This window comes from Andrographis paniculata, unplaced genomic scaffold (genome assembly GCF_009805555.1).
Source record: "Andrographis paniculata isolate CXL003 unplaced genomic scaffold, ASM980555v1 Contig22END, whole genome shotgun sequence".
Lineage (NCBI taxonomy): Eukaryota > Viridiplantae > Streptophyta > Magnoliopsida > Lamiales > Acanthaceae > Andrographis > Andrographis paniculata.
This window is the reverse complement of record NW_026137513.1, coordinates 3,248,327-3,274,859: the sequence shown is the minus strand read 5'-3', so window position 1 is coordinate 3,274,859 and position 26,533 is coordinate 3,248,327. Positions and strand designations below refer to the sequence as shown.

At 32.5% G+C, this 26,533-nt stretch overlaps 4 protein-coding genes across 8 annotated transcripts; 3 read left to right on the top strand and 1 right to left on the bottom strand.

Annotated features, from left to right (window-relative positions):
• Window positions 1-1,344: 1,344 nt before the first annotated feature.
• On the top strand, window positions 1,345-3,496 carry LOC127245653 (serine/threonine protein phosphatase 2A 59 kDa regulatory subunit B' eta isoform-like). 2 transcript variants are annotated; one of them, XM_051266654.1, is made up of 3 exons: window positions 1,345-1,513; window positions 1,713-2,932; window positions 3,003-3,496. In XM_051266654.1, the coding sequence occupies exons 1-3, from the start codon at window positions 1,477-1,479 to the stop codon at window positions 3,309-3,311; spliced, it is 1,566 nt and encodes a 521-aa protein (XP_051122611.1). In that variant the 5' UTR covers window positions 1,345-1,476; the 3' UTR covers window positions 3,312-3,496. The 2 variants fall into 2 exon arrangements, with proteins under 2 accessions (XP_051122611.1, XP_051122612.1); XM_051266655.1 differs by having other exon boundaries at window positions 1,371-1,544; window positions 3,003-3,494.
• A 2,829-nt stretch (window positions 3,497-6,325) lies between these two features.
• Window positions 6,326-12,649, top strand: LOC127245410 (F-box protein SKIP14). 4 transcript variants are annotated; one of them, XR_007837435.1, is made up of 4 exons: window positions 6,326-8,220; window positions 11,227-11,614; window positions 11,875-12,319; window positions 12,416-12,649. XR_007837435.1 is itself a non-coding variant. In XM_051266266.1 (3 exons), the coding sequence occupies exons 1-3, from the start codon at window positions 7,207-7,209 to the stop codon at window positions 12,111-12,113; spliced, it is 1,641 nt and encodes a 546-aa protein (XP_051122223.1). In that variant the 5' UTR covers window positions 6,326-7,206; the 3' UTR covers window positions 12,114-12,649. The 4 variants fall into 4 exon arrangements, 2 of the variants coding, with proteins under 2 accessions (XP_051122223.1, XP_051122224.1); XR_007837434.1 differs by having other exon boundaries at window positions 11,875-12,323; XM_051266266.1 differs by having other exon boundaries at window positions 11,875-12,649.
• A 5,316-nt stretch (window positions 12,650-17,965) lies between these two features.
• On the bottom strand, window positions 17,966-20,073 carry LOC127245654 (uncharacterized). Its single transcript, XM_051266656.1, has 2 exons — window positions 19,873-20,073; window positions 17,966-19,313 (listed from the first exon to the last, which is right to left on the bottom strand). Exon 2 carries the CDS (start codon window positions 19,275-19,277, stop codon window positions 18,345-18,347), a length of 933 nt encoding a protein of 310 aa, XP_051122613.1. The 5' UTR covers window positions 19,278-19,313; window positions 19,873-20,073; the 3' UTR covers window positions 17,966-18,344.
• A 1,625-nt stretch (window positions 20,074-21,698) lies between these two features.
• LOC127245615 (trihelix transcription factor GT-1-like) lies at window positions 21,699-26,160 on the top strand. Its single transcript, XM_051266605.1, has 5 exons — window positions 21,699-22,355; window positions 23,783-23,821; window positions 24,818-24,949; window positions 25,410-25,634; window positions 25,735-26,160. The coding sequence occupies exons 1-5, from the start codon at window positions 21,803-21,805 to the stop codon at window positions 25,947-25,949; spliced, it is 1,164 nt and encodes a 387-aa protein (XP_051122562.1). The 5' UTR covers window positions 21,699-21,802; the 3' UTR covers window positions 25,950-26,160.
• Window positions 26,161-26,533: the final 373 nt, after the last annotated feature.

Here is a 26,533-nt window from a genome sequence, read left to right as displayed (position 1 = left end):
ATCCAAACCTGAAATGAAAAAAATTCGTGTCGTGTTCGGATCGTGTTTCGAGTTGACCTGATAACCTGAAATATAAAAATCAAGTTAGTTTTTGGGTTTCGTGTTTTGGGTTGACATGAATTTTTTTTATTATTATTTTAATTTATAATATTTATATTATTTTAAATATAAATTAATATAAAAATTAAAATAAAAATTATATTTTTTAGGTCAATTTAATTTTTTAAAATTTTCGGGTCTGTTTGGTGTCGGGTTTGTTCGGGTTTCGGGTGACCTGAAACTAATTCAGGTCAACCTGAACCCGACCTGAAAGAATTCGTGTCGTATTCGGGTCTAGGGTTTTAGGTCAGATTTCGGGTTCGGGTTGACAGTTTTTTTGTTATTCCCATGGCTCAACCCGACACGAACACGACCCAAAAACACGAATTGACACCCCTAATGGACACTGTATTTTAGAAATTTTTATTTAAATTACAAATATATCATTATTATATAATTATTTTTTATTATAAATATATCAAAATTTATAATAAACTTACACTGATCAACAATAAAAATACTGTTATTTTTTAATCTATTATCAAACCTCACATAGACACGTTAGAGTGGGACAGAGGAGTATTTATTTTTGGACGAATGAAGTACATAGAATATCTATTAGCAATTCAAAATACTTCATCCGTCTCATAACTAGGTATCCATTGGGATTTAGTAGGAGTAAAATAGAAATTAATAAAATAACGTTATTAGTATTGTGTGATATAAAAGTAATGACATTTGTGTAATATATTGTAAGTTGTAAAGATATTTGCAATGTCATGTATATAGTACAGTTAGTAAAAAATAAAATAAATATTTTGTTATAAAACGGACTGAAATGAAAAAATTGGATAGTTTGTTAGGGACAGAGGGAGTATCATATCTAGCTTCAATTTGTATTACATTAAAATTTTGTATTTTATTTTAGTTATTTTTACTTTATTCCTACTCTATCTCAATATAATACTTATATTTTTAAAATTATATGCAAAAAGCAAATGGATATTTACTTATGGGACAGAGGGAGTACTATATTGTAAATTGAAAGAGTATTTATAATGTTAGATATACCGTGCAATTACGACGGACCAAAATAAAAAAAATAGATATTTAGTTAAGGGTAAAATGAGTATTATACTAAAATTTTTAAACTTTTTTGTTTTTAATTTGTAAAAATTAAAAAGAAAATTAAAAACGTAACAGTTGTTCAATTTTAGTAATAAAATTACAGATTTACCGTACAATAACGATAATACAGACAAGTATATCTGATGCTAAAAATGAAAATTCAATTCCGATTAAAAAAAAGAAAAATGAAAATTCAATTCCGAACGAAGGAGGAAACTCACCCGAGACGAAAACCGAACCATTCTCGTCAACAAACAACAACGACGAAGAACAGTCCAGTACAAACAACGTTTCGTTTTATTGGATTTCATGACAACCAGATTGGATGTTTCCGCTCTTTCTCCTCGTAATAATCCTTTCTTCTCCGGCAATCGTCTGTAAGAATTTTTTCAGAATTTATATTTTTGTGTAGTTTTGGCCTGGTCTGAAGCTCAGCTGAAGCTTGCTGCTTCCATGGTTTTGGGGGGATCTTCCGTAGCTGATTTCGAGGTTCAATTTTGATGGAAAGAACTTTATTATTTGATTTTGATTTTTGTGATTTGTAGAAAAGGATTTCGATTGTTCGTTGACAAAATTTGGGGATTTTCGATTGATTCCGGAGAATATTAGGGCTTTGGAATTTTATTACAATTCATTTGTTGAAAACATGATCAAGAGGATATTCGGTAAGAAAAACAACAAGCAACAGCAGAAGAAGAAGAAGAGCGAAGGAGGAAACAGAAGATTCAACAATGGAGGTAACGAAGAAGCTGGAAAGAATTCGACAGAGAAGTTATTTCAAGATCATAGGATCATCAATGGAACCTTATCTGCCTCTCCTTCCTCGTACGAACTGCTGCCAAGTCTTAAGAATGCTCCATTTTCGGACAAGGAATCTTTGTTCATCCGCAAGCTGAAGATGTGCTGCGTCGCATTCGATTTTTCGGATCCGTCGAAGGATGTAAGAGGGAAAGAGATGAAAGAGCAGACATTGATCGAGCTAGTCGAATTCGTGTCGCGTTCGGATTTTGAATTGTCCGAAACCGCCAAAAACGAGGCGGTCCGGATGGTGTCCGCCAACATTTTCCGCGAGTTCCACCCGCAGCTGCGGGCCGAAAAGCCCGTTGACGGTGTCGATTTGGACGAGGAAGAGCCCGCGGCCGATCCCGCATGGCCTCACCTCGAATTCGTATACGAATTCTTCCTACGGTTTGTCACGTCAGCTGAACTTGCCACAATCGATCGAACCTTCGTTCTCAAGCTCCTCGATTTATTCGACTCCGAAGATCCGCGGGAGCGCGATTATTTGAAGACGATATTGCACCGCGTCTACGGGAAGTTCATGCCGCACCGGCCCTTCATCCGGAAGGCGATCAACGACGTGTTCTACGACTTCGTGTACGAGTCCGAGAAGCACAACGGTGTCGCGGAGTTCCTCGAGGTTCTCGGGAGCATAATCAATGGCTTCTCGTTGCCGCTTAAGGAAGAGCACAAGTTATTCCTAGACCGGACTTTGATGCCGTTGCACAAACCGAAGGGTTTGGCGACGTACCATCAACCACTGTCGTATTGCGTTCTTCAGTTCGTCGAGAAAGACGGGAAGCTCGCTGACATCATCCTCCGTCGCCTCGTTAAATACTGGCCTGTCGCCAATAGCTCGAAGCAAGTCCTGTTTCTTAACGAGGTCGAGGAAGTCTTAGAAATGACGCAGCCCGCGGAGTTCCAACGATGCATGGTGCCGTTGTTTCGGCAAATCTCCCGATGCTTGAGCAGCTTGCACTTTCAGGTACTATACTGTTAAATGATCATCTCATCTGAAAGTTTAAATTTTTAAATATATTTTTTTTGTGCGATAGGTTGCCGAGAGGGCGTTGCTATTGTGGAGCAACGAGCGCGTCGAGAACATGATCAAGATCAATCGGAAGGTGATTCTCCCGATCGTTTTTCCGTCGTTGGAGAGAAATGCGAGGCAGCATTGGAACCATGCTGTCCACGGGTTGTCTCTTAATGCGAGGAGGATTTTTCAGGAACTCGACCCCGATCTTTTTGGCGCGTGCCGAATGAAGTTTCAGGAAGACGAGGCGAGAGAAGGTGGGATCAGGGAGAAGCGCGAGACGATGTGGAGACGGGTCGAAGAACTTGCGAAAAATCGAGTCGAGTTATGAACAACTAAGTAGTCGAGCCCTGTTGCTAGAACAGGGCCGGGCTGGGATGGCTCCGCTGTTTTTTCATCTGTCGTGTGTCGAATTTAATTTAAATTTTTTTTTTTATATATATAACTTGGAAAATCTACAGTCGCTACTTTCGACCAAACAAATTTACATTTAATTTTGGAATTTCATGAAATCCAATGTGGTAAGTACCTTTTTATTTAAAATTTTTTCACGGACACAACTTTCAATATATATTTTATTATTTTACAAAAATTCAACATTTAACATTAACTATTATTCTTTTATATCAGTAGTATATGTAATTTCTTGTATAGACGTTTTTTTTTTTTTTTTTTTTTTTTTATCATTTAAAATTAAAGTTAACACTATTCATTTAACATAGTTTTCAATAAAAATATATTCTCTCCGTTCAAAATACAATAGTTTTGTTTACTATTTTTGTTCGTTCCAAAACAATAATCTTATTTCTATAAATAATCATATCACAATAAAACTATATTTACTTTTTTATTTTTATTGCACAATTGTCACTACTTTTCATACTAATACAGTCACAAGGGCAAAAAAATCTTTTATCTATATTTTTTACCAACTACCGATATAATATCAATATTCCTTAAATCATGTATGCAACCCAACCCAATGTATGCAACCCAACCCAGGAAGTAATATTTTCTCTTACAAAATATCACATAAAAAATACTACCATTTCAAATCAAACTCAAACCATAACCAAACAAACCCACAAAAATAAAAAAATAATAAACAAATAAACTAAAACACTAAACAAACATGATTTATTCAGTAAATTGTAAAATACTCCCTCCGTCTCATAACAAAGTATCAATTTTTTCATTTTAGTCCGTCCCATAATAAAGTATCAATTTCTTTTTTTTTTTTTTAAGTAACTGTACTATTTACCCAACATTACAAATATCCTTACAACTTACAATATATTACACAAATGTCATTACCTTTATATAAAACATACTAACAATGTTATTTTAGTCATTTCTACATTATTCTTATTATATCACAATATAATACTAATATTTTTAAAACTACGTGAAAAAAACAAATAGATCCTTCTTTCTGGGACGGACGGAGGCAGTATAAAATATCATCTCATGATTTCAATTAATATAAATTGTGTTGTTGATTTGCTATATGTTATCCTAATGAGCACCTTAATCATTTCAATTTTTATAACATGCATGCTACTAAGAATATATTTTATATAATACATATATTTATATTGCAATAAAAATCACATTTGATCTTATTACAAACAAGATTAATTTTGTTACCATATTTTATTTTATTAAAAAGAAAAAAACAATCATGTTTGGTTGGCATCATTAAAATTTTCAACTTAACATGGCAACGTTACAGTCAAGTAAATACAACACCAAGGTATTAAATAAATAATAAATTATATGCCAGTCACTTAACGGTAAAACAAATATAATTAAGTATATTTGTAATATAACCAACCATATTAAAATATACTTATTCCCTTTCATTTGAAAGTTTTTTTTTTTTTTTTTAATAAATATAATATTTTATTGGCGAAATGAAAGTATATAATAAATTTTGATATTTTTGTCATTTAAGTTTATATATAATAATATGTTTATAATCTAAATAAAATTAGTAAAAAATGACTTCGAGTTAGGATGAAAGAAATAGTGCCCCCTCCACCCCAATACAATAATCTTGTTTATCATTTTTGTCCGTCCCAAAACAATAGTCTTATTTCCATAAATAATCATATCACTATAAAATTACTTTAATTTTTTCATTATTATTACAAAATTATCACTATTTTTTATACTAATATACTTATAAGAGCAAAAAAAACCTTTTACTACTTTTTACCCGTGTCAAACACAACTCAAACTATAATTTTAGAACGAATGAAATATAATAATTATTTTTACTTACTAATATATTTTTTAATTATTTACTCATAATATTTTATTTTATTTTTTATATATCTATGTTAACAAGATATAAAAAGTGGACGGATGGAGTATAACTCTATCCGTCCCCAAATTAAATATTCATGAACCTTTTGAACGAAGTTTTTCATTTTTTTTTTAAAAATATTAATAGTATTATATTTGTATACTACAAATAAAGAAAAAAAATACCCTATAAATGTAATATTTTTTTAATAATATATTATAAGTTATAAAAATATTTTTAATTCTATGTAAACAATTTTTTTTTTAGATGAATTGAATTTGGGTATAGATAATTGTATAAAAAAATATAAAATACTAGTTTAAGTTGAATATTTATTTATTTATTTTAAAGTATTGTGCTATTTGTTACTCCTTTTGTCCCACGTACCATGTCCACGTTGCTGTTCTATCCGTCCCCACATATCATGTTACTTTCTTTTTTTAGAAAATGATTACACACTTTAATCTCATTTTAAACTTTTTAATTTTATTTTTTAAAATTTTAATTAAACGAATTAGTTATCTTAATCTTAATTTATAATTATTTATATTATATGATAATTATTTCACTGTTCTTAATTATCTTCTAATTACACAACTTCTAAAATACCGTGTGTACAGTGTAGCAAACACGGTATGTGGGACGGAGGTAGTATTATTTTTTGGAATCGAAATTAAAATTTAGTGTTGAAATTACAAAACCAATATAATTATTGGAAATGAATATTATTTGGTTCCGATCAAAATGAATAAAGAGGTGTTTTTTTAAATAATATATATATTTTTTTGTTGAAGGGTATTGGCTAATACAAAAGAGAAATATAAAGAAAAAAAAAAAATATTTCCGTATTTAAATAATATTTTATAGGAGATATATTTTTTTTCAAATACCATAATTAAAAAAAAAAAAGAATTAAAAAAATGTGTGTTGGATGTATATCTGAAAATTAGATTTGGCAATTATACAAATATAAATAGTAAAATAAATTAATTGAAAATATTAATATCACAGACGGATTAAACCAAACATCCCAAAATCACACCATTGCCATTGCCATCACGTCATCGTCTCTGCTTCAATTCAATCGAATTGAATATCCATTCCCTTCCCTACCCTAATTTGATTCGGTCAAATGTTATGATCCCTAATTTCCACCCCAAACCCTAAAAGCTCAATTCCATCCGTCGGACCCAGCTGAAGAAGACTGGACCGGTTGTTCCGTCGCGGCCGTTTCTTCTTCCGCCGCACCGGCGACGCCTTCTTCCATACCCCCCACGTGTCCATCGCCATTTATCCTTTAACACCGCCTTCCCCCTTTCAACATCCCCTCCCTCAAATTTCCCGCGATTCCCTGCCCGCAGTGGATTTTCTTATCAATCGGCTGATTTGTTATCTTGTTGCGATCCTTCTTCCACTTGTGCGGTCTTTTAGGGCTACCCGAATCCCGATCCAGGCGCTGGTTAGGTTTTACTTGATTTGAAGAGATGGATTAGGTTATTGGAATTTTCTTTTGATTTGATTGATTCTTTTATTGCGGATAGATAGATTTGATATATCTCGGGGCTTACTGTTTTGATCAACTGGTTGGGAAGTACGGTTGTTGCTGCCCCTAATTTGGGTAGTTTTTTTTTTTCCCTTTTTCTTTTGGTCTTTCTGATCTGTTTCGCATCGTGAATTCGTTGATTCATTCTGTATATATATATGTCCAATTGGTTGATATGTTGTGCGATGCTGAAAGAGTTATGTCCGTAGGGTTCGGCACGAGAGAACTCAGTGATGTTTTTGGTGCGTTGTTTTAGTCTGTCATTGAAAATTGAGGGTTTTCTTGTTTGAATCCCCTGAAATTAAAAGGGATTGATAAAAGGGAAAAATAAAAAGAAAAAAAGAAAGTAGATATTTCTGGTTCGGAGATATTGAGATGGCACTGAACTATTCACATTGGCCTCTGTTTCCTGCACATATTTCTGAAGATAATTTGTTGTCGCCTATGAGGCTTGCAAATGGTTATTTTATGAACGATGTTCGGAGGAGTATGAACGAAGATGGCCTCTTTCGGCCATGGCCGAGGATCCCAGGAGAAGGCATGGAGCGAAACTTCCTCTGTTGGGAAGGAGCTAATACCTGTAGCTCTCAGGAGTCCACTTCAGATGATATTGTTGACCTTTTGCCTTCTGATCCCTTTGGTATGGATATGCAGAATACTTTAACAGTCTTCACAGGATGGATCAAGGATTTGGAGCTTGAATATGGTGGGAAGATATGGGCAAACGACTGCAGGGCTGCCCAAGGAGGCGATACTTTCTTTTCTAAGTGGAATATGACTTGTGATGATTCCTTGATTTTCTCACTATTTCCTAACACTAATTCGGTGTGCAAAAAACCAAACGTGGACTGTTTTACGAGCTGTTCTCAGGTACGTGAGAAGCCAAGTACCAGTAAAAGTTCTTTTCCCAGCAGTGAAAAGTTAGATGAGAAATTGGAAGCAGCCAGAACAGTGGAGGAGAAGGATATTCAGGCTGGATTTGTCCCATTTGATATTGGCTTTCAACATCCCCATGATGTAACCTTCGGCAATGGGGGTGCAAGCTCTAGTTCTGGGCTGGCTTCGGGTGAGAGGGTAGAGAGTGTTGATGAGTGTGAAGGGATGCCTCATGAAGCTTTAGGTTATGCCGTTGCGTATTTGGGAGTGAAGGACCTTTTGTCTGTTGAAATGGTGTGCAAGTCCCTATTAACTACTGTCCGAGATGATCCGTTGCTGTGGAGAACCATTCATATTGACAAACCTCTTAGTGAACTGATCACCGATGATACTCTTGTGAAATTGACTAGCCGGGCGCAAGGACACCTCACTTGTCTGAGCTTAGAGGAGTGCAAAAAGATCACTGATGATGGTCTGAAGCGGGCACTTGAAATGAATCCAAGATTGACTAAGGTCTGTCGTTCAACTGTGTTTAGATATTCTTTCTTGGTATAATATTCTATATCAACTTCATACTTGGATTCTTGGTGTACGTGTTTCTTACTTTCTGTGCTAGTGGGAAGCTCAAGGTTTATAACTTGGATTTCATCAAATTCGCTTAAGTTTGTTAGAATTTTTCTGAAGTTCCAATACACTGGTTTGTTCTAGAAGAATGATTTGTTTGGTTACATGTTGGATGAGATTTATGTATTAATATTTGATTTATGATGCAATATATATGATTAAAAAAATTTTAAAATATGTATTAAAGTGTTTTAAAAATTATATCTCCATAAAATATATACAATATAAATATCATTTTGTAGAAAATAAAGTTTATATAATACAAGTAAAAAAACTATATAGATTTATACATAATGAACATAAATTAATTTTATCAAAAACAATGGGGAGTTTTGAATATATATAAATGTATTTGTTTATTGAAGGAAGAGAGAGAAGATTTTTAATGTGTTCCAATTTATGTAATATTTGGAAAAAACTTTGGGAGCATAGTTCCAATTTGAATCCAACAGGTACCAAACACACCTATGTAGGATTTGAATGTTTAAGGATAATGAATTACACTTACTATAATTAATATTGGTTGAATCTGATAATTGGTTTCACAAAGTAAGATATAAAACTTCAAAAACAAACTTGTCTGCAATTAATATTATAAGTACTTTGATGATTATTGGTATCTAATGTATACACGTGTTTACTGTCAGTTCGATGATTGATTGATCTTTCCCATATTTTTCTTGGACATGAGGTTTTTCTATTCACATAAATAATAGAAATTGTTTCATCTGAAATTATCAGCACATTATTTCTATGCCATTGCTGCTTGCGACGTGTAAAATTATAGTAAGTTTTGTTCAATTATACAATATTTATTGCTGAAAACCTAAAAAGGACCATATTCCCTTTATAATCTCTGTATTGAAAGAAAAGCTGCTTGATGAAGTGGATATGTCATAACTGACAAAACATGTTGATTACGAACTAAGCAATTGACTGAAAATAGAGTTCAGAAATGTCTTCCAACATGTTTCCTTACGGTAGTTCTATGTCTGGACAGGTAATAGTTGGTCTATCTTATATCATAATGTCAATGCTAATTTTTTTTGTACAACTTACAGTGTGTTTCGTATAGGGAAATGGACATAGAGAAACAAAAATATACCCATATCCCTCCCATTTATAGAGAAATCAAAGGAATGAAAAGTGAGAGGCAAGTAGGCTGTGTTTCATTTAGCAATTATTTTCACCCTTCCTTATAAAAATATTTTATTCTCACATAAAACATCACATCTAAATTACTATTCAAACAAAACATCAACAAATAATACTCCCTCCGTCTGCCAAAATTATGTAATTATTATGTTTTTGGCCATATGCTAAAATTATGAACAATCCATAACAACTGTATAACCCTTATTTTAACAAATACCAACCAATTTGCCATTACATTTTCTACATACCCCACTATTTCTTTTTATCACTCCTTTAGTAAATTTACTATAATACCTTCACTTTATTTTTTACTTATCCCATTTTAACATTAAAATATTACTATTTTATATTTTCTGTGCCCAACCAAACTCTAGTAATTCTATAATACGGAGGGACTAATAATAATAAGAGCGGATAAAGTATACTTCTAATTTCTTAAGTATGACTGACAAGCGATTAGGACAGCGGTACTAGACAAGCGATTAGGACAGCGGTGCTGGACAAGCGATAATGCTCCTCCCGTATGCATCAGGATGAACAAGCAAAATGAAGGATAGCTTGGGTCAGACTCAGATTAGAAGCTTAAAATTTTACCTAAGTTATTATAGGAAAGCGATAAGAAGGCGATAAAATTTAATTCTTCTAAAAGCAATAAACTATCTAAGGAAACGATAGTTCTATTCTTAAATGAAAGCGATAAAACTATTAACCTAAGAGAATGACAAATTACTTATCTACCTAAAAATGAAGACTTGCTAATCTATAATAGCAATAAAACTCTAACTAGGAAAACAATAAAATACTAACTAGAAAATATTAAAGAAAGCTAGTTAAAACTTTGAGGAGGATATAAGATTAGGCAATTCTGGATATGGTTTAAGTTTCTGATCACGGAGCAAACTATTGAGCTTCTACCAAATTAATCTCTGCTTCGGCCCGCTGTAAAGCAGGCCCTTCGATATAAGTTTCAGTCTCGCTTGAGAATTCCCACTCCATTGAAATCCTCTCTTACCCAATTCATCGTTTCCTCCTGAATCGTTTCATCCTCTCCTTTTCTAAGCTACTCCACTGAAATACAATAAATTGTCTCCTCTAAATTGATTCATCCGTCGCTGCATTTCTCTATAATTTCATTCTCCATACCAAACATACTTTTAGATTATGAATATCTTCGTGCAAATAAATCACAATTGTGAAAATGCTGCAAGTATATCAATGCATCTGGCGTCTGTTACAACGACTCTATGTCCATGAAAACCATGGCCTTAGGAAGGTTATGAACTCAAAAAGGGCATCCTTGGCATTTAGTAAAAATCTTTTGCATTAAAAAGGAATGTATAAACAAGAACTTTAAAGATAAATCTGGATTATATGCTACTGTTCATTGAATCAAGATTTGTGATAAATAATGATACTTCTAATATGTAGGTGCAGAGTTTTCATTTACTTTGGTTTTCGGGTGGCATCTATAGTAATATTTCCACATGTTTCCCTTTTATTTCTCTTTCACGTTTTGCATTTGCCACAATCTTTTCTGCCGCAAAACTTATATTTTCTGGTATTTGGAGTTTACAGCCAATATGGCAACCAAATGTTGTGTAATGGTTTTTTTTTTTCCAATCATATGTACGCTAGTAACTTCTTTGTTTGAAACCAGTATTATGTTTTCTGTTATTGTTTACATGACTTCGATGCTGTTAGCTGTTTTTACCACATACTGAATCATGTTCTTTTATGCAGCTCTGTGTTCCTGGATGTACACGGATCACTATTAAAGGTGTAATGAGTATTGTAAGGTCATACAACTCTGGTAAACGCGATGGAGGTTTAAAATTATTAAGAATTGGTGGAATTTTTGGTGTGAATCGTGAAATATTTGAAGAGCTGAAGTTTTTATTGGGTTTTGACGAAAATAAGCTTGGAAGTGGCTACAAACCACATTTCTACTCCCGGGACACTTACTACCTTCCGCACCACGATGATCGCCCCATTGATATAGAATCATGCCCAAAATGCGAGGCATTCAGGATGGTGTATGACTGTCCAGTTGACAGTTGCAATGTCAAAGATGAGTCCTCTGAGGTCTGCAGGGGTTGCAATATCTGCATAGCTCGGTGCATTGAATGTGGTAAGTGTCTTGACAAAATTCCGTATTTAGAAGATTTCTGTCTGGAATTGGTATGTTTCAGTTGTTTCCTGTCAAGAGGCTATAACCAAGACAATGTGGACATGGGGATTCCCCCTTTTTTGGAGTTGATGATGACTTGAGTTATAATGTTAATCGTCGTGGCTGAGAAACTGTTTACGACCTCCTATTGAAATCTTGGAAGAAAAACATGATACTGTGAAGCTATTAGAGCGTCTAGCCTCACTTTTATTCTGTTGCAGTATACCAGATGATACTGTCGATGGCATTAGGCGGCCCTGTCTTGTGTTTGTTGAACCATATGATATTCAGTATACTTGGAGTAGGTACCCTCCAAAAAAAAAAAAAAAAAGGAAAAATGAAAATTACCAAAAAAGGAAAAAGAACAAAAGCAAAAAAAAGAAGCTTGAAGGAGTTGTTGCAGAATGGAAATGAGGTAAGAAGAAATCCATCTTCAAGATGGAGAATCATGCTGAGATAGTAGAAACTATCCACTTGTTCCGGCCCCGTGGCCCGATCTTTGCTGTAGATGCCCTGGAAAGCTAATTGACGTCTACTTTAAGTTTTACTTCCACCTGGGGCAATCAGAAATCTTCGATGGTTTGCAGATGCGATGTGGGCCAAAACTCAAACTCAAAACGTACATGGAGTTCGTGACAATGTTCTTCAGAGGTCTCCGACTATGGTGTAGGTACTACACACTTTTTTAAGTTTGTTGCTACCTCCATTTTGAAATTGTATGTGCCTGTGGCTATGTATGTAACATGTTGGGATGCCGTGCAGCAACTTTGTGCAGGACGAGTCCTATGTTGATCTGGAATGTCTGGTCGACACTTGCTCTATACTTAAAACTGCACTTGTTGGTAGTAATATGTTGTTGCAAATTTGTTACTTTGTCTGTTTCTCTCATGTGAGTGAGAAACAGATTTATTGAATTGAATGCTCGGATGGATCATGGATGGGATGGATGGGTAATCTTTTGCTTATTATGAATAAAGACTCATCTTTATCTTTCAATATTTATTGGATTGGATTGAATTGGTGTTGAACTTGTTTTGCTTTGTTCTATCCTGACCATTTGCCAATGTTTTAATTCGATTTTACTAATGATTGGCCATTACTTTGAAATTTTAGAATGAATTGATGTTACAGTTGCATTGTTACTTGGATTTAGGTTGCTATGAGCAAAATTATATATTAGGACATTAGAGTATTTTTATGAATGAAATATGGGCAGGTATTTGATTTCAAATAATAAAAAAAATAATGGGTTTGTTTACTTTGTGTTAAATTATTTGTGAATTTATGGATAAAGTGTATATTGTTGTTATTCACTATTTTCAATAAAAATAAACTTTTTGCTTTTTAAAATTATGCTCAATTTTTATTATATTTGTCTTTTAGATTGTCTTTTTAGTTTTTTTATTCAGTAAAAAAAAAATACTATATTATATTTTATATTTTTACTATATAAAAAAAAGTATAGATCAAAATTTCATACGTTAAAACGTGTAGAAAAGTTTTTAGCACAAATTGAGAGACAAATATAAAAATATTTTTAATAAAATAATATATTAAAGCATTATTAAAGTTGAAATTAAAATTACAAATTCATTTTTAAATTAAAATTAAACAAACCTACTTCGAAAGGTTTCAGAATTGTGCTGTTGAATGTAAAGTTATTTGCTTAAAGAAATGCTAAATGTGGAATATTATGAAACAACATCATGGCCATGTACGTTTGGAAGTGTTTTGGAATGATTATTAGAATAGAAGATAGATTGTAGGATGCGACAATCTCTCTGTCCCATAAATATAGTCTTAATTGGATTGGACACGAGATTTAAAAAGATTTAAAAAATATTAATATTATATTGATAATTGGTAAAAAATATGAATAAATTTTTTTTTTTTTTGCCCATGTGAGTGTATTTAGTAAAAAGTAGTAACAATTGTGTAATAATAATGAAAAAGTAAAGATAATTTTACGGTGATATGTGTATTTATAGAAATGAAACTATTGTTTTAGAACGCACAAAAATAATAAACAAATTGAAAATACAAGTAAACAAAAGTTTATTTGTTGAATTTGTCTAATTGCAATTATGTAAGGCACTATTATCAATTTGATTCTTCCTCAAATGACTTTGTATTAAAAGGTGTTCGGTGAGTTTCAAATGTAATGTTTATATTTAAAAGAATATTTACATTTCTTTTAAACAAATATTAAAATCACTGTGAGAATAATAACAACATTAAATTGAAACAATTTCTTATTTTAAAGAAAATAATTTGAACTTCTTTACTAAATATTATATACAAATTACTATTTAAATAAGTATAATGTTGAAAAGTATAGATTAAAAATTGAATAATAATTTTTTCGCTTTAACAACTTTAACTTGCAGCGGAATAAAAGTACTTAGAGGAGGAGCCAATTGAAGATCATACTTAATTTTTAACCTACGACACCAAAGGATTTGATGGGAGCGTACAAACAACCGAGTCCACTGGTTTCCACTTTGTTAAGTGATGGCAAGATCAAACGGAGGCGACTTAGGTATACTTGAAGAAGTTGCAAAAAACGCATGAAGAAATGGGCAGGGGATGTTCAAGAGTTCAAGGAAGGGACTTGGGATTGATGAAATTTTACCAACAATGATGTGTTTGGGCATTTCACAAAGGATTCATGAGGCGATATGAAGGCCCATTCTCGATCGTAAAGAAAGTTGACGAAGTGGCGTACAAAGTGGAGCTATCCAAGAGCTTCTCCCAACATCATCCAGTATTCCACATGAGCTTCTTGAAGCTGTATCATATGGACCGCCGAGACCCAAGCTGAAACATGTCGGAGAGGGTACCATCCGGGATGCGAACGACGTACGACAAAGTAGCCGATGAGATTTTGGTGGATCGACTAGTGCGCCATAAGAACCGTCTGCCTTTGACGGAGTACTTGGTGAGATGGCAAGAATCGTATAAGTCCGAGACGAGTTGAAAGCCGGCGGATAGGCTTTGGCAATTTTTGGACTTGGTGTGCGAGTCTAAGGCATTGAGGGCAATGCCTTCATCAAGTGGAGGAGAATGTTCCAAATCGAAAAATGAACCAAAACCCACAGATTTATTTATAATTAGTTTGAAACATTGTAGAATTTTAGAAATAAAACTAAAACTTATACATAAATGTAATAGTTGAGAGTTGGTATATAATAGAACTTTATGAAATGTCGTAGAAGCCCTAGAATATTTCAAAAGACAAATCGTAACCGTTATATATAAATCATCTGAAAGTTATAAATAATGTACAATCTTGTTTCCTGAATTTTATTTGATAAAAAATAAGTAAAATAAAATAAAAATAAAATAAAATGCTACTAATTATTTAAAAAAGAAAAAGAAAATTGAAAAAAAAATAATTTAATTACTATAGTGGGGAGTATTGTTTTCAGCATCTTTAACAAAGCCTTCAAAATTATAGATAAATCTGTGGAAAAAGCAGTTTATAATATATTATAACTCTCAATATATATAATCATTTATTTCATATTTTTATTTCATTACTATTCAGTTTTTCTCCGAGAGGATAGAAGTTTGTAATCATCAATTTCGGCGATTATTTTCTAACAAACTTTCAAAAGATATTTAAATATTATAATCGAAAAAAATGTCTTTAGTTATGATCCATTTTTTCCTTTTTATTTGTTTTATTATTATTATTATTATTATTATTTTTTATTTTTTTTTTTCAAATAGTTTTTTCAATTGACTTGTTGCAGTTAGACAAATTGGAATTAAACAATTTAGTCCGTGACTGCAATAAGTAAGCAAAATTAATTTTTTAACTATAAAAAGAAAAAAGTAGAAGAAATGAAAAATGGGCTGACTAGCTAAATGGAAAAATAACTCGGAAAAAAGAGACTATAAATTGAGATAAACTTTTTTTTTTTCGAAAGCAAAAATTTATTTGGAGTGATTAAAACAAGAGATTGTTTGTTAAAGTATAGCAAGAAGTCGGAAAAACCAACAAAAGTGAGTTGTAGTCAATTTTTATTTGATTGTTACTGATTAATAAGAAATCAAATTATACTACCTTTTGGTATCCACGTGGGAGTTTTTGTTTCGACAAAGCGTATATTGTTTTCTTTGGTCCAAATAATATTTGGCTTTTTGGACAAAGAAAACGGCTAATATCACGTGAGTATTATGGATATCTGTCTATTTTAGTTTTTTGGCATCTTTGTAATAGCTTACGAATATCAATTTCAGTTTATTATTGAATTTTTGGTAGCAAGAATATTTTGAATAAAAAAATTGTAGATATATATTCATTTAAGATTTTATTATTATTATTTTTTAAAAATTTATAATTTTCTTTGAATTTTAATTTTGTTTATTTCTTGATATGAATTTTCGTACATTTAAATTGAATTATTTATTAATTTATATAAGAATTTTATATCATTGATAAGAATTTTTTATTAGTTTACACTATTTTCATAAAATTTGGTGTTGCAAATATATAAAGCATACTTGTATATTAATATTTTTAATTTTTATTGCATTATTATTCAATATATCAATATTTTTTATATTTATATTTATTTATTTTAATAAAATATTTTATTTAATTATCTGTTAAATTTATAATGTCATTTTTATCTTGTATATTATTATTTACCCAAAAAAAAAACATACATCTAAATAAAATTAAAATCAGAATTCAACATTTTTCAAAAAAAAAAAAAAATGATAAATAAAAAAATAGAAATGATAAAATATATATAAATATAATGGATGAATCCCTCTAATTTTATTTAAAAAATAAGATAAAACTCTAGAAAGTTCCACATAAATGAACTCAAATATTATAGATATATACCCTATTATTATAGTTTAACTCCTGTCAAATATGTATTTACACATAAAATATATATATATATAATATAAAAATCTTAATGCAATATATATTATATATGTATTTATAAAAAAACTAGTAATTAAAATAAAATATTATTTCATATATTATTGATACAATTTTATATATCTAATATAATTTTTTTTAAAAAAAATTACTTAAAAACACAAATTGAACACATCCATCAGTATAGATATATATTAGCTTGAATTCGTGTATATAAACCGTTTGGATTTTGAATTGGAATTTGTATAGTCAAAATTTTTAATTGTAATAATAGTATGATGTGATATAAATAGGTATTGATGTGATGTTTTGAATGAAAAATTAATTTATAGTATAATATAAAAAATAAAAAATAAATGTTTGATTTGATGTTTTTGGGGAAAAAAATTTAATGAATAGTAAGATTTTGACACCCGGAAGAAATGGAGTTCGTATATCATATCATTCCACTTACTCGAATAAATAAATTTTGGTGTTTGTTTTGGCGAAATAGTTGGAAAAAAAATTATAAAAAAAATGAAAGTATATAGTGTATTAATATATTTTTTTAAAAAAAAAATCGTGTGGAAGAAAAAAATAGAAAGAACGAACCCTAAAAAATAATTCTTGATCCATCAGTCTGGCTAATATCTTTGTATTTGTATAATTTTTTACACAAATATCACACTAATAGAAATATTTTTGTCATTTCCTCTTAATTTGTACTACGTTTTTATATAATAATAAATATTCAAAGATCAATGTAAAAAAAAAAAAAAAAATGAAATTCTTATGTCGGAGATCGCAATAATAATAAGATTTTAAATATAATCTTCTAATGAAGAGAAAGAGAACAAACAAGCGAATACAAATTCACATTTTATTCAAACGACAATAAACAAGAGGAGAGACACGTACAAAACAATCAAATTACAAAGGCACACAAACAACATTAAAAATTTCTCAAGAAACCTAAGCCTTGTCTGTATTACCATTGTTCTTCGATCTCTTACAGATGCTCTTTATCCATTTCAGGCTCAGCTTCTTCTTCTCAGACTTGTTCTTGTTGCCCTTCTCCTTGCCGTTTCGAGTCTCCGACGGCACCGGCTCCGGATCCCATTGATCCGCCCAAGATAGCCCGTTCGACTCGTACACGTCCATTTTTTCACCCTTTTCTTTTTCTTAGAGATAAATAACTCAACCTTATTCTTCGTCTCTTCTTCAAACCATGAAGAAGATGTCGAACGACAAGCGAACCGAGGCTATATTGCAGGGGAAGAAGTCCCCGACGAATTATAGATAGTTTTAGACAAGCAACAATCGAGGGATAGAGAGGAAGTCGCTCTCGTCCTCTCGTTTCCAATGGCCACAATTAGCTAAAGAGGATTTTGTAAAACCCCAAATCATATATCACCACACAAAAGTTAAGAACATGCAACAAAAAAGATCGACAAGTAATATAATTTCAAGACATAATTAAGAAAAGCATAGAGAAAAGGAGACGGTATCATCGAGCAAATAAATTTCCTTAAAAGGATAGGAAGTTTAAGGCTTTTAGACAGCTCAATGTACTTGTCAGATGCAGAACGACCGTTTCACCTAAAAGTTCGAACTATTAGAAAAACGCAGCCATTAATTATTTATCTGCAAACGAGAGTACCCAACCTAGGCTCAGATACCATGTCAGATGCAGAATGACTGTCACACCTGAAAGCTCGAATTGTACTAAAAGAAGATATTAATAGATAAGCGAATGTAGAATAATACGAACCGATTTATCATTTACCCAAAAGGGGTCGCTTTGTTTGCGCTTCAATGACAATATTCGACATGGCCGGCAATTTCCTTACAAAGCAACTTCGCCTCCTCGGCTAATTTCAAGCTTTTGACGACAACAAGTCCGGTTAATCTATGTTTCGACGCAGGTTTGAAAGCATTCACTTCTTCTTCTTCCTTTCCCAAAAGAACAGCATCCCTTGCCGGTACGACATTCTCCCACCAAAACTCGCGTAAAACCCCGTGAATTAATTCCCAGTAACTAGGTTCTCGACGAACACGAAATATATTGCTCCCATTTGGAGTCCAGCAGTATAAATCCACCCAATCTCGATTCATTACCTCCATCTGACCTTGCACCTGAGGCATGTAATAAAATGGCATTGTCGACCACGGCAACATCGTCTCCGGCTTTCCTTTATTGAAAGGGCATTTTACTTCCAAAATCCCGCCCCCCGACAAGCATTCGAGTAGCCCATCTGGCGAAGCTCCAATCCAATGAAACCGTTCGTCTTCGTGAACTGCGAAACTCAATGAACTCACACGACGACCCGTAATGCTTTTGTATCGCTCTATAGCTGCATCTTCGTTAAGAATTCCCCACTCCAATGGACCTTTCCTAGACCCCTCGATCGATTGATCAACCGTAGCGTACACTTTTTCGTGCCACAGCTCATACCTACGGTTCCCTTTCCAAAATCCTAGCGCAGTGCTGAATGAACTAGTCGTTAATTTGTCCTTGCGCAATGCAAACCATTCGTCCGACCGTTGGGGAGGAGAATCTGATGCGGCAAACTTCCCGTTGTTCAACATACAAGAAACAGAAGGATAGATAAGAGGCATAGATGAACAGGAATGCGTCGAAGCACATGTCGAAAAGTTTCTTGTGAATACTCTTCCAAACTTTCTTTTTCGTGGAAGCGGCACTAGACGAATGCTCGGCAATCTAGTAACGCAAGCATTCGTCATTTTTCGACTACCCGTTCTTTAGTTATCAAGAGATGCCTAAAAAATTCACAGCCAAATTTCCGAGTTAGGCAATCACAATAACAGCATAACAATTGAATCATAAACAGATGCAAACAAATCTATGAACAATTACAGCAGATTAACCCTAAACTTAGCTCCTTGATAGCATAAGATTAATCAAAATTAGGGTTTAATGGTGGAACAATTAGCACAGCATTTACAAATGGAATGAGAAATTGATAACAAAAACTACACCTAACAGAGATCATAAAAGTGAAAATATTCCCCAAATTCACAAAAATCATTAACATATGCACCAAAACCTCTTCTATTAGATACTTTCCCAGGAAAGACAAGAAGTCGAACAATCCTAACATGAAAACCTCTAAGTTTGGTAGCTCGACATAGTTCGTCGCTCAAATCTGATAGCAGAATCGAAACCTTAGAAACTAAACTACACGAGTATGTATGCAATCAAAGTAGTCAGCTCCGATAAAGGAAATAGTTTTCTTGTGCGAGATTCAATGACAAATAACGATTGCCGAATCGTAAGAACAACGAAAGCCATGAACACCAAGTGTTCGTAAAAATGCACCTTAAGAGATTAAACACTGCGCGGCGCAGAGGCAACTAAACGGCCTCCCAGAAGGACATGAATTGAAAAGGTATTATAATCCCCGGCAAGATTTCGCAGCGGATTCAGAGGGGAGGATTGATTGGGATTGGGTTGGGCTCGGGGCGGAGGAGATGAGATTCCAACTGTACGGAACGATTCCCTGTAACGACGTAGGGCGGATGAAATAAAAGGTTCAAGTGCAATAAGATATTTATACGGGTTTAGCTGTTATTTTTAATAAATATTATAAAAATATAATACTCCTCTAATCCATTTTAATATTTTTGTTATTTTAACTTTACGAATAAATAGAATTGGTAATAATATATTTATAATTTAAATAAAAATTAAAGTATTTTAATATTAATATATTACTCGTATTATTTTATTTGAACTCGAGATAATTACAAGTCCAATACAATAATAACAATTTGTATGATTATAATCTAATTTTCAACCTTAATACTCCCTCCGTCAACAAAAAAAAAAAAAAAAAAAAATATATATATATATATACAATTATTTTTGGCGGTGTTTAAGAAATAATAGTATTTTAATTATAATTGGTAGTTAAAAGTAGTGTAATGATATTTTTGCCTTTGCTTTTTGGTGTAAAAGTAATGATGTGACGTAAAGTAAGGATATTTGTGGAAAAAACCTAAGGTATTTAATAAAATATTACTTGGTAGTTGGACGTCCCAAAATATAAATATGTATACTTTCTAGCGGGGGAGTATTATTTAATCTCCCTTAATAAAAATCTAAATTATATTCATTTTTTTACAGTTAAAATTAGTTTAATATTTCATATCATATTTTGTGTTCAATTTGCCATTTTTATGTATTTACATCTCATGTTTTTTTTTAAGAAAAACACTTTAATTATATTTTAAAAAATTAATTTAAATTAAATTAATTAATTATTTTACTTATTTTTATTAATATATTTTTAATTATTTATTAATTATATATATATATTAATTTTTGTATCTATAGTGCTTTGATGCACATAGGAGACCAACAAAACATTTGATATGATATTTTATTATAAAAATATTTTTTTTACAAAAGTTGAAATATAAAAAAAATTAATTTTTTTAAAAAGATATTAGTAGAAGAAATACCAAATCCGTCAGTGCTCAAATATTTGACAGATATTTTAATAAAAACAAATAATAATTATTTATTTACTTTTTGTATTTTATAGTAAAAAAGAAATTCTTCTATTATAAAAAAAGTTATTATTATTTAAATTTATATTTATTTTTTATAACTGTAACAAATTGTTTATTTTTTTTTATTTTAGTTCGTACATAACAAAGTACTCCTTCCGTTCAAAAATATTTATTTACTTTTTGCACGTAATTTTAAAAATATTAATATTATATTAGAATATAAGTAAGAATTAAAGTAAAAATGACTAAAATAACTTTGTTAGTATATGTGATATGACATTTGTGTAGTATATTATAAGTTATAAGGGTATTTGTAATGTTATAGTATTTATTTTTTTAGTAAATGTATTATCTGCTTAACATTATAAATACCTTACAATTTACAATATATTATCATTATCTTTATATCACACAATACTAAAATTATTTTAATAATTTTTATTTTATTTTATTATATATGGATATAATATTAATATTTCTAAAATTTTCTAAATTATTTCTCATAACGGACTGAGCATTGCTATTATCTAACTCACCATATTTATGGGAAAAAAATAAAATCTGAAAAAATTAATACTTCCTTAGGCCATGTTTGGTTCGTGAAAAATTTGATGCAGGCATAGTTACAATATCTCAACAAGACAAACAGTACCTTAACAATCTGGCAGTTCCAGCGCCTGCTAAAAAACCCTTCCATCGCCAAAATTACAGGAGCAGGAATTGAAAATCGAATCATGTACATGTCTGAGAAGCCCCACCGGCAAGAGACGCAACCCGCCATTGATTTCTACAGCAGCAAGCGGGACGCTCCGCCTCCTAACAACAACGTTATCGTCCAGCTCCCCCTCCAGTCGCACCACCACGTGCCCGACGGTGGAGGCGGCGCGAGCAGCGGAGACGATCCTACTCCTACGGCGGCGGCCTTCGTTTCGTCCAATCCGCCGTCGTCTGGTCCTAAAAAGAGGGCGGAGACTTGGACACACGAGGAAATTAGGTCCCTGATATCGTTTCGAAAAGAAATTGACCTGTTGTTCAACACTTCGAAGTCGAATAAGCATTTGTGGGACAATATTTCGCTGAAAATGAGGGAAAAGGGTTTCGATAGGTCGCCGACTATGTGCACAGACAAGTGGAGGAATTTGTTGAAGGAGTACAAGAAGGCCAAGCATAATAGTCCAGATGGGAGTGGGAATGGATCTGCTAAGATGAATTACTACAAGGACATTGAGGAGATTTTGAGAGAGCGGAATCCGAAAGTGGACTCGTTTATGCACTTTGCTGATAAAGGTCTTGATGGATTATTTCTTTATACATTTTTTCCAATTAAGGTCTTAGATTTCTAGATTGCTGTTTTTTATTTTTATGCTTTGGAGATTTAATTTCTGTATGCTTATAGATCGAGGTTATTTTTCTTGTCTGGATTTCTCTTGAGCTTATTAGGAGATTGCAAAATTGATTCTATTTGTTCTTTGTTGGGCATTGTGATTTTCAAGCTTTTTGTTTTGTTGATTCTTGTTCCTATGTGTAGTATAGATTGGCTTTTGTTTTTGCCTTTTGTTATTATTTTGTTTTTGGGCTGTATAAGTTATTGTTACTTTTCTTGTTAGATTGTTGTTTATTTCTGTTGTATAAGCATATGTTGAATCTACGGGTAGTCATGCTGTTCATTTTTCATGAGGATGGGGTTACATGTAATGTTTCCAACTATTGGTGGAGGATGAAATTGGTGACGTAGTGAACTGCATCGAAAGTCCAGTACTAGTTATTACTTCCATTTACGGGAATGGGTAACATTCGTGGGTTGGTTTTTGGGTCAATTATCTGTTTTCTGTCGATGTGTGCATTTTGGTAAGAAAGTTAAGAGTTTGATGAGCAAGTTGAATGTGTTTTATTTTTAGTGCTACGAAATTATGAAGCATCGAATTCCTTGTAATAATAGAAAAGGGTAAAAAAGAGAAATAGACATTTTTTGGGGTGTCTCGATTCTATTCTAGAAGTTTCTAGGTATCGTAAGATGTCCACGGCTTGCAAGGTGCACTTACGGCGTGCCAGTGCCATTCTTCTGGTCATACAATGGATTGAAAAAAAAATGACTTTCAGAGAAGTCTCACTCAAATATGTTTGTTTAAATAAATGCAAAGAACAAAATCGTGCCAACACTTTTGCGTGTTTTATTTTAGAGGGAATAACTTTTACATTCCCTGCATTCTATATTTGTATTGACAAGATATTTTTGTAATATAATTACACGTTTGTGCACTCACACACATATATTTATAATCCCTAGATTTCCTTCCCTTTAAGCTCTTTCTCAGTGTATCAATTTGATATCCTTCCTGTATCTTGCTGTTCTTCCTGCATCTTTATCCGCGGGGCCATTTCTATATAGTTGTTGGTGACCATGAGTCACCGATCTCCTGGCCCAGCTAATGTTCTTCTGAGTCCTGATTCTTTATTTCTGGAAATGTACTATGAATATGGTAAGCAATCCTTATTCGAGCGTGGGATATTCTTTGAAGAATATTTTGATTTGTGACCATGTGTGATTTATCAGCTTCATCAGCATTCATTAATTTACATATGTCTGTTTTTAGTGTGATTTTAACCGTTGTCCGCAAAAACATTTGATTTGGAGCTTTATTGTGTGTATCTAAGTAGTCATCTCTATAGCGACATCTGAATTCTGTTTGCCCCCCCCCCCCCCCCCCCTGCAGGTATTGATGACACCAGTCTAACTTTCGGCCCAGAGGAAGGTATGTTTACAATTTTCGTGCTTATTGGAATTTGAAACTTTGGTTTTCTTCCTCTTATTTAGGAAGGGTAGCATAGGTGGAAGTTTAGATATATGTTCTTGTCAAGAAGTTTTTGGTGCAAGTTGATATCATGATATGTAATTTAGAGTCGTCTTATTTCTAGATTAGCTTTGCTGCATTCGTCATGATGCAGTATCTCTGTCCTTATTCTAGCACATTATGCATTTATTATGTTTTCTATATCATTAAAAAATGTCCGACAGTTCTGTGCTGATTTGAGCCAAAAACATGAACTATATATTGAAAATTGGATAAATAAATAATTGGTGTACTTGCAAAATTTGATAATATTGTGTATAGAGGCTTCTGAACAAAGGCCCTGAAAAAATCATCTTTTAATTAACAGCCTAAGGCAGCATTTGGCTCCAACTTCATTCTGAGTACTTTTCTTGTGGCCTGTCCTTTGCCTTCCTCGTAAGAATTTCAGAATTCTAAATTTGAATTTTTGTCATTGTCTATCCCTATAAAGAAGAGCTTTAGTGTTGCCATTTATATAACAGTGCTCTACATAATTATATATAATCTTTGCCTTGAACTATCTAGTTGTTCGACAATATATGTGCTGACATTTCCCCAAATTGTTGACAAATGACAATGTGCCCCCTGTTTCTGTATTCTTGATACTAGTCTTTGACCTATGTGCTTGAACAGAAGAAAGGCTTTGTATATGAAGTAATATTAGTTTGCTGTTTATAACATTCATGCATTGAGAAGGTAAACATCAGTTGTGTCCTTGTAATTGTATGAGTTCATAAGTCTCCTAATTACTAGGACAGAATTGATATTTAGCGGTCCTTTTACGAACATTTTTGCGTGTTCTTCTTTATAAATTTACCTAGTTATTGAGTTATTTATTTAATCCACCTTCACTATGAATGATCTTTGAGGATTATTAACAAGGGGGTGTATATCTTTTGGTAAATCCTTGTTACGCAGCTCATGAAAGATCAGCATTGAACTTAGAAAGACGTTTGGATCATGAAGGGCATCCTCTTGCCCTAACTGCTGCTGATGCTGTTGGAGCTAGTGGAGCTTCACCATGGAATTGGAGGGAGGCTCCCGAGAACGGTCGGTCTAATTTTTTATTTTAGTTTTGACTGGACCATACATTGTTTGATACTTTTCGGGTGTGTTTACTTTGAGTGATAGGGTGTCTAATATTATTTTATCCAATCTAATCATTTGTTTACTTTTAACGGATTAAAGTCCGATATAATAATAACTAATTAGGGATAATTAATCGTATTTAGATGGGTTATCTCAAGTAATATAATCTTATCCTTCAAAATAAAAACACCCTTCATGTAAAATGTTCTCGAGTGACTTAAGTGGCTTGACAATTGAATTAGTTGGTGAAAACCATAATTGACTTCTGCTTCAGATGATTGTGCCACTTTAAATCCGATACATCTTTAGATAAATTGAGACATAAAATGTTTTCAAATCATTTAGTGGATAGATTTAGTTGGTGAAAATCATGGTCGACTTTTGCATCAGATAATTGTGCCACTTTTCATTTGTATAACAGGCGAACACAGCAACACATGCTACGGAAGGGTAATAACCGTGAAATTTGGGGATTATACAAAGAGAATCGGAATAGATGGCACTACAGATGCCATCAAGGAAGTCATCAAATCTGCATTTGGACTTAGGACAAGGCGCGCCTTTTGGCTGGAAGATGAAAACAACATTGTTCGATCACTTGACAGAGACATGCCTTTGGGAAACTACAATCTTCGCGTGGATGAAGGTATACACACGGGGAATGCTTCATTTCTGTGATTATTAAATTATATGCTAAAGCTAAGATTAGTTTTTTTCGTGTCTCACCATGGCAATCCTAATCGCAGGCGTAATGATAAAAATTTGCTTCTACGAGGAATCTGAGCACTTGCCTGTTCACACTGAGGACAAAACCTTTTACAGTGACGAAGATTTTCATGAATTCCTATTGAGGCGCCGATGGACTTGTCTGCGGGAGTACAATGGCTTCCGGAATGTCGATGCCCTGGATGAGCTTTGCCCCGGAGTTATTTATCGCGGCGTCAGCGAGGACAGACTCTAGACCTCAAAACTCTAAAAATATTGCAGACTGTATGAAGAAGCTGTCTTTTTTTTTTTTTTTAAATCAAGTTTGTTTTAGTTTATCGGAGTATGAAGAGGAAGAAGCTGTGTTGTTTTTATGTAGAATGAGAAGTTCAGCAGCTTGACTGAAAACATGAATTAAACCATACTCTTTTCTACATTGTTGATTTTAACAATTAGGCGCATTTGGTATGTAGAATAAAATTATGGAAAAATAGTATTAGAGAATAAAATTATAGAGATAGATGAACATTGATTTTTATTTTTTTAAAAATTTGGTATATACATAGTTCTAATGGATACGAAAGATAGGATAAGCAAGAAATTGTTCACTTTTTCTTATTTTTTTTGAATAAATAAAATATATTATATATTGTTTTTTGTTTATTTAAAAAAAAATAATATATTCTATATGTTCATTACTTTTATATTAACTATATAATTTTTTATAATTTACAAAGATATATATTCTTCTAAACCACGTCACAAGTTCAAAACTTCGGTCTCAAGCTACTAGATTCGGCCGAAAATTCATTCACAGCCGCACTCTGAGAATAACGTTGC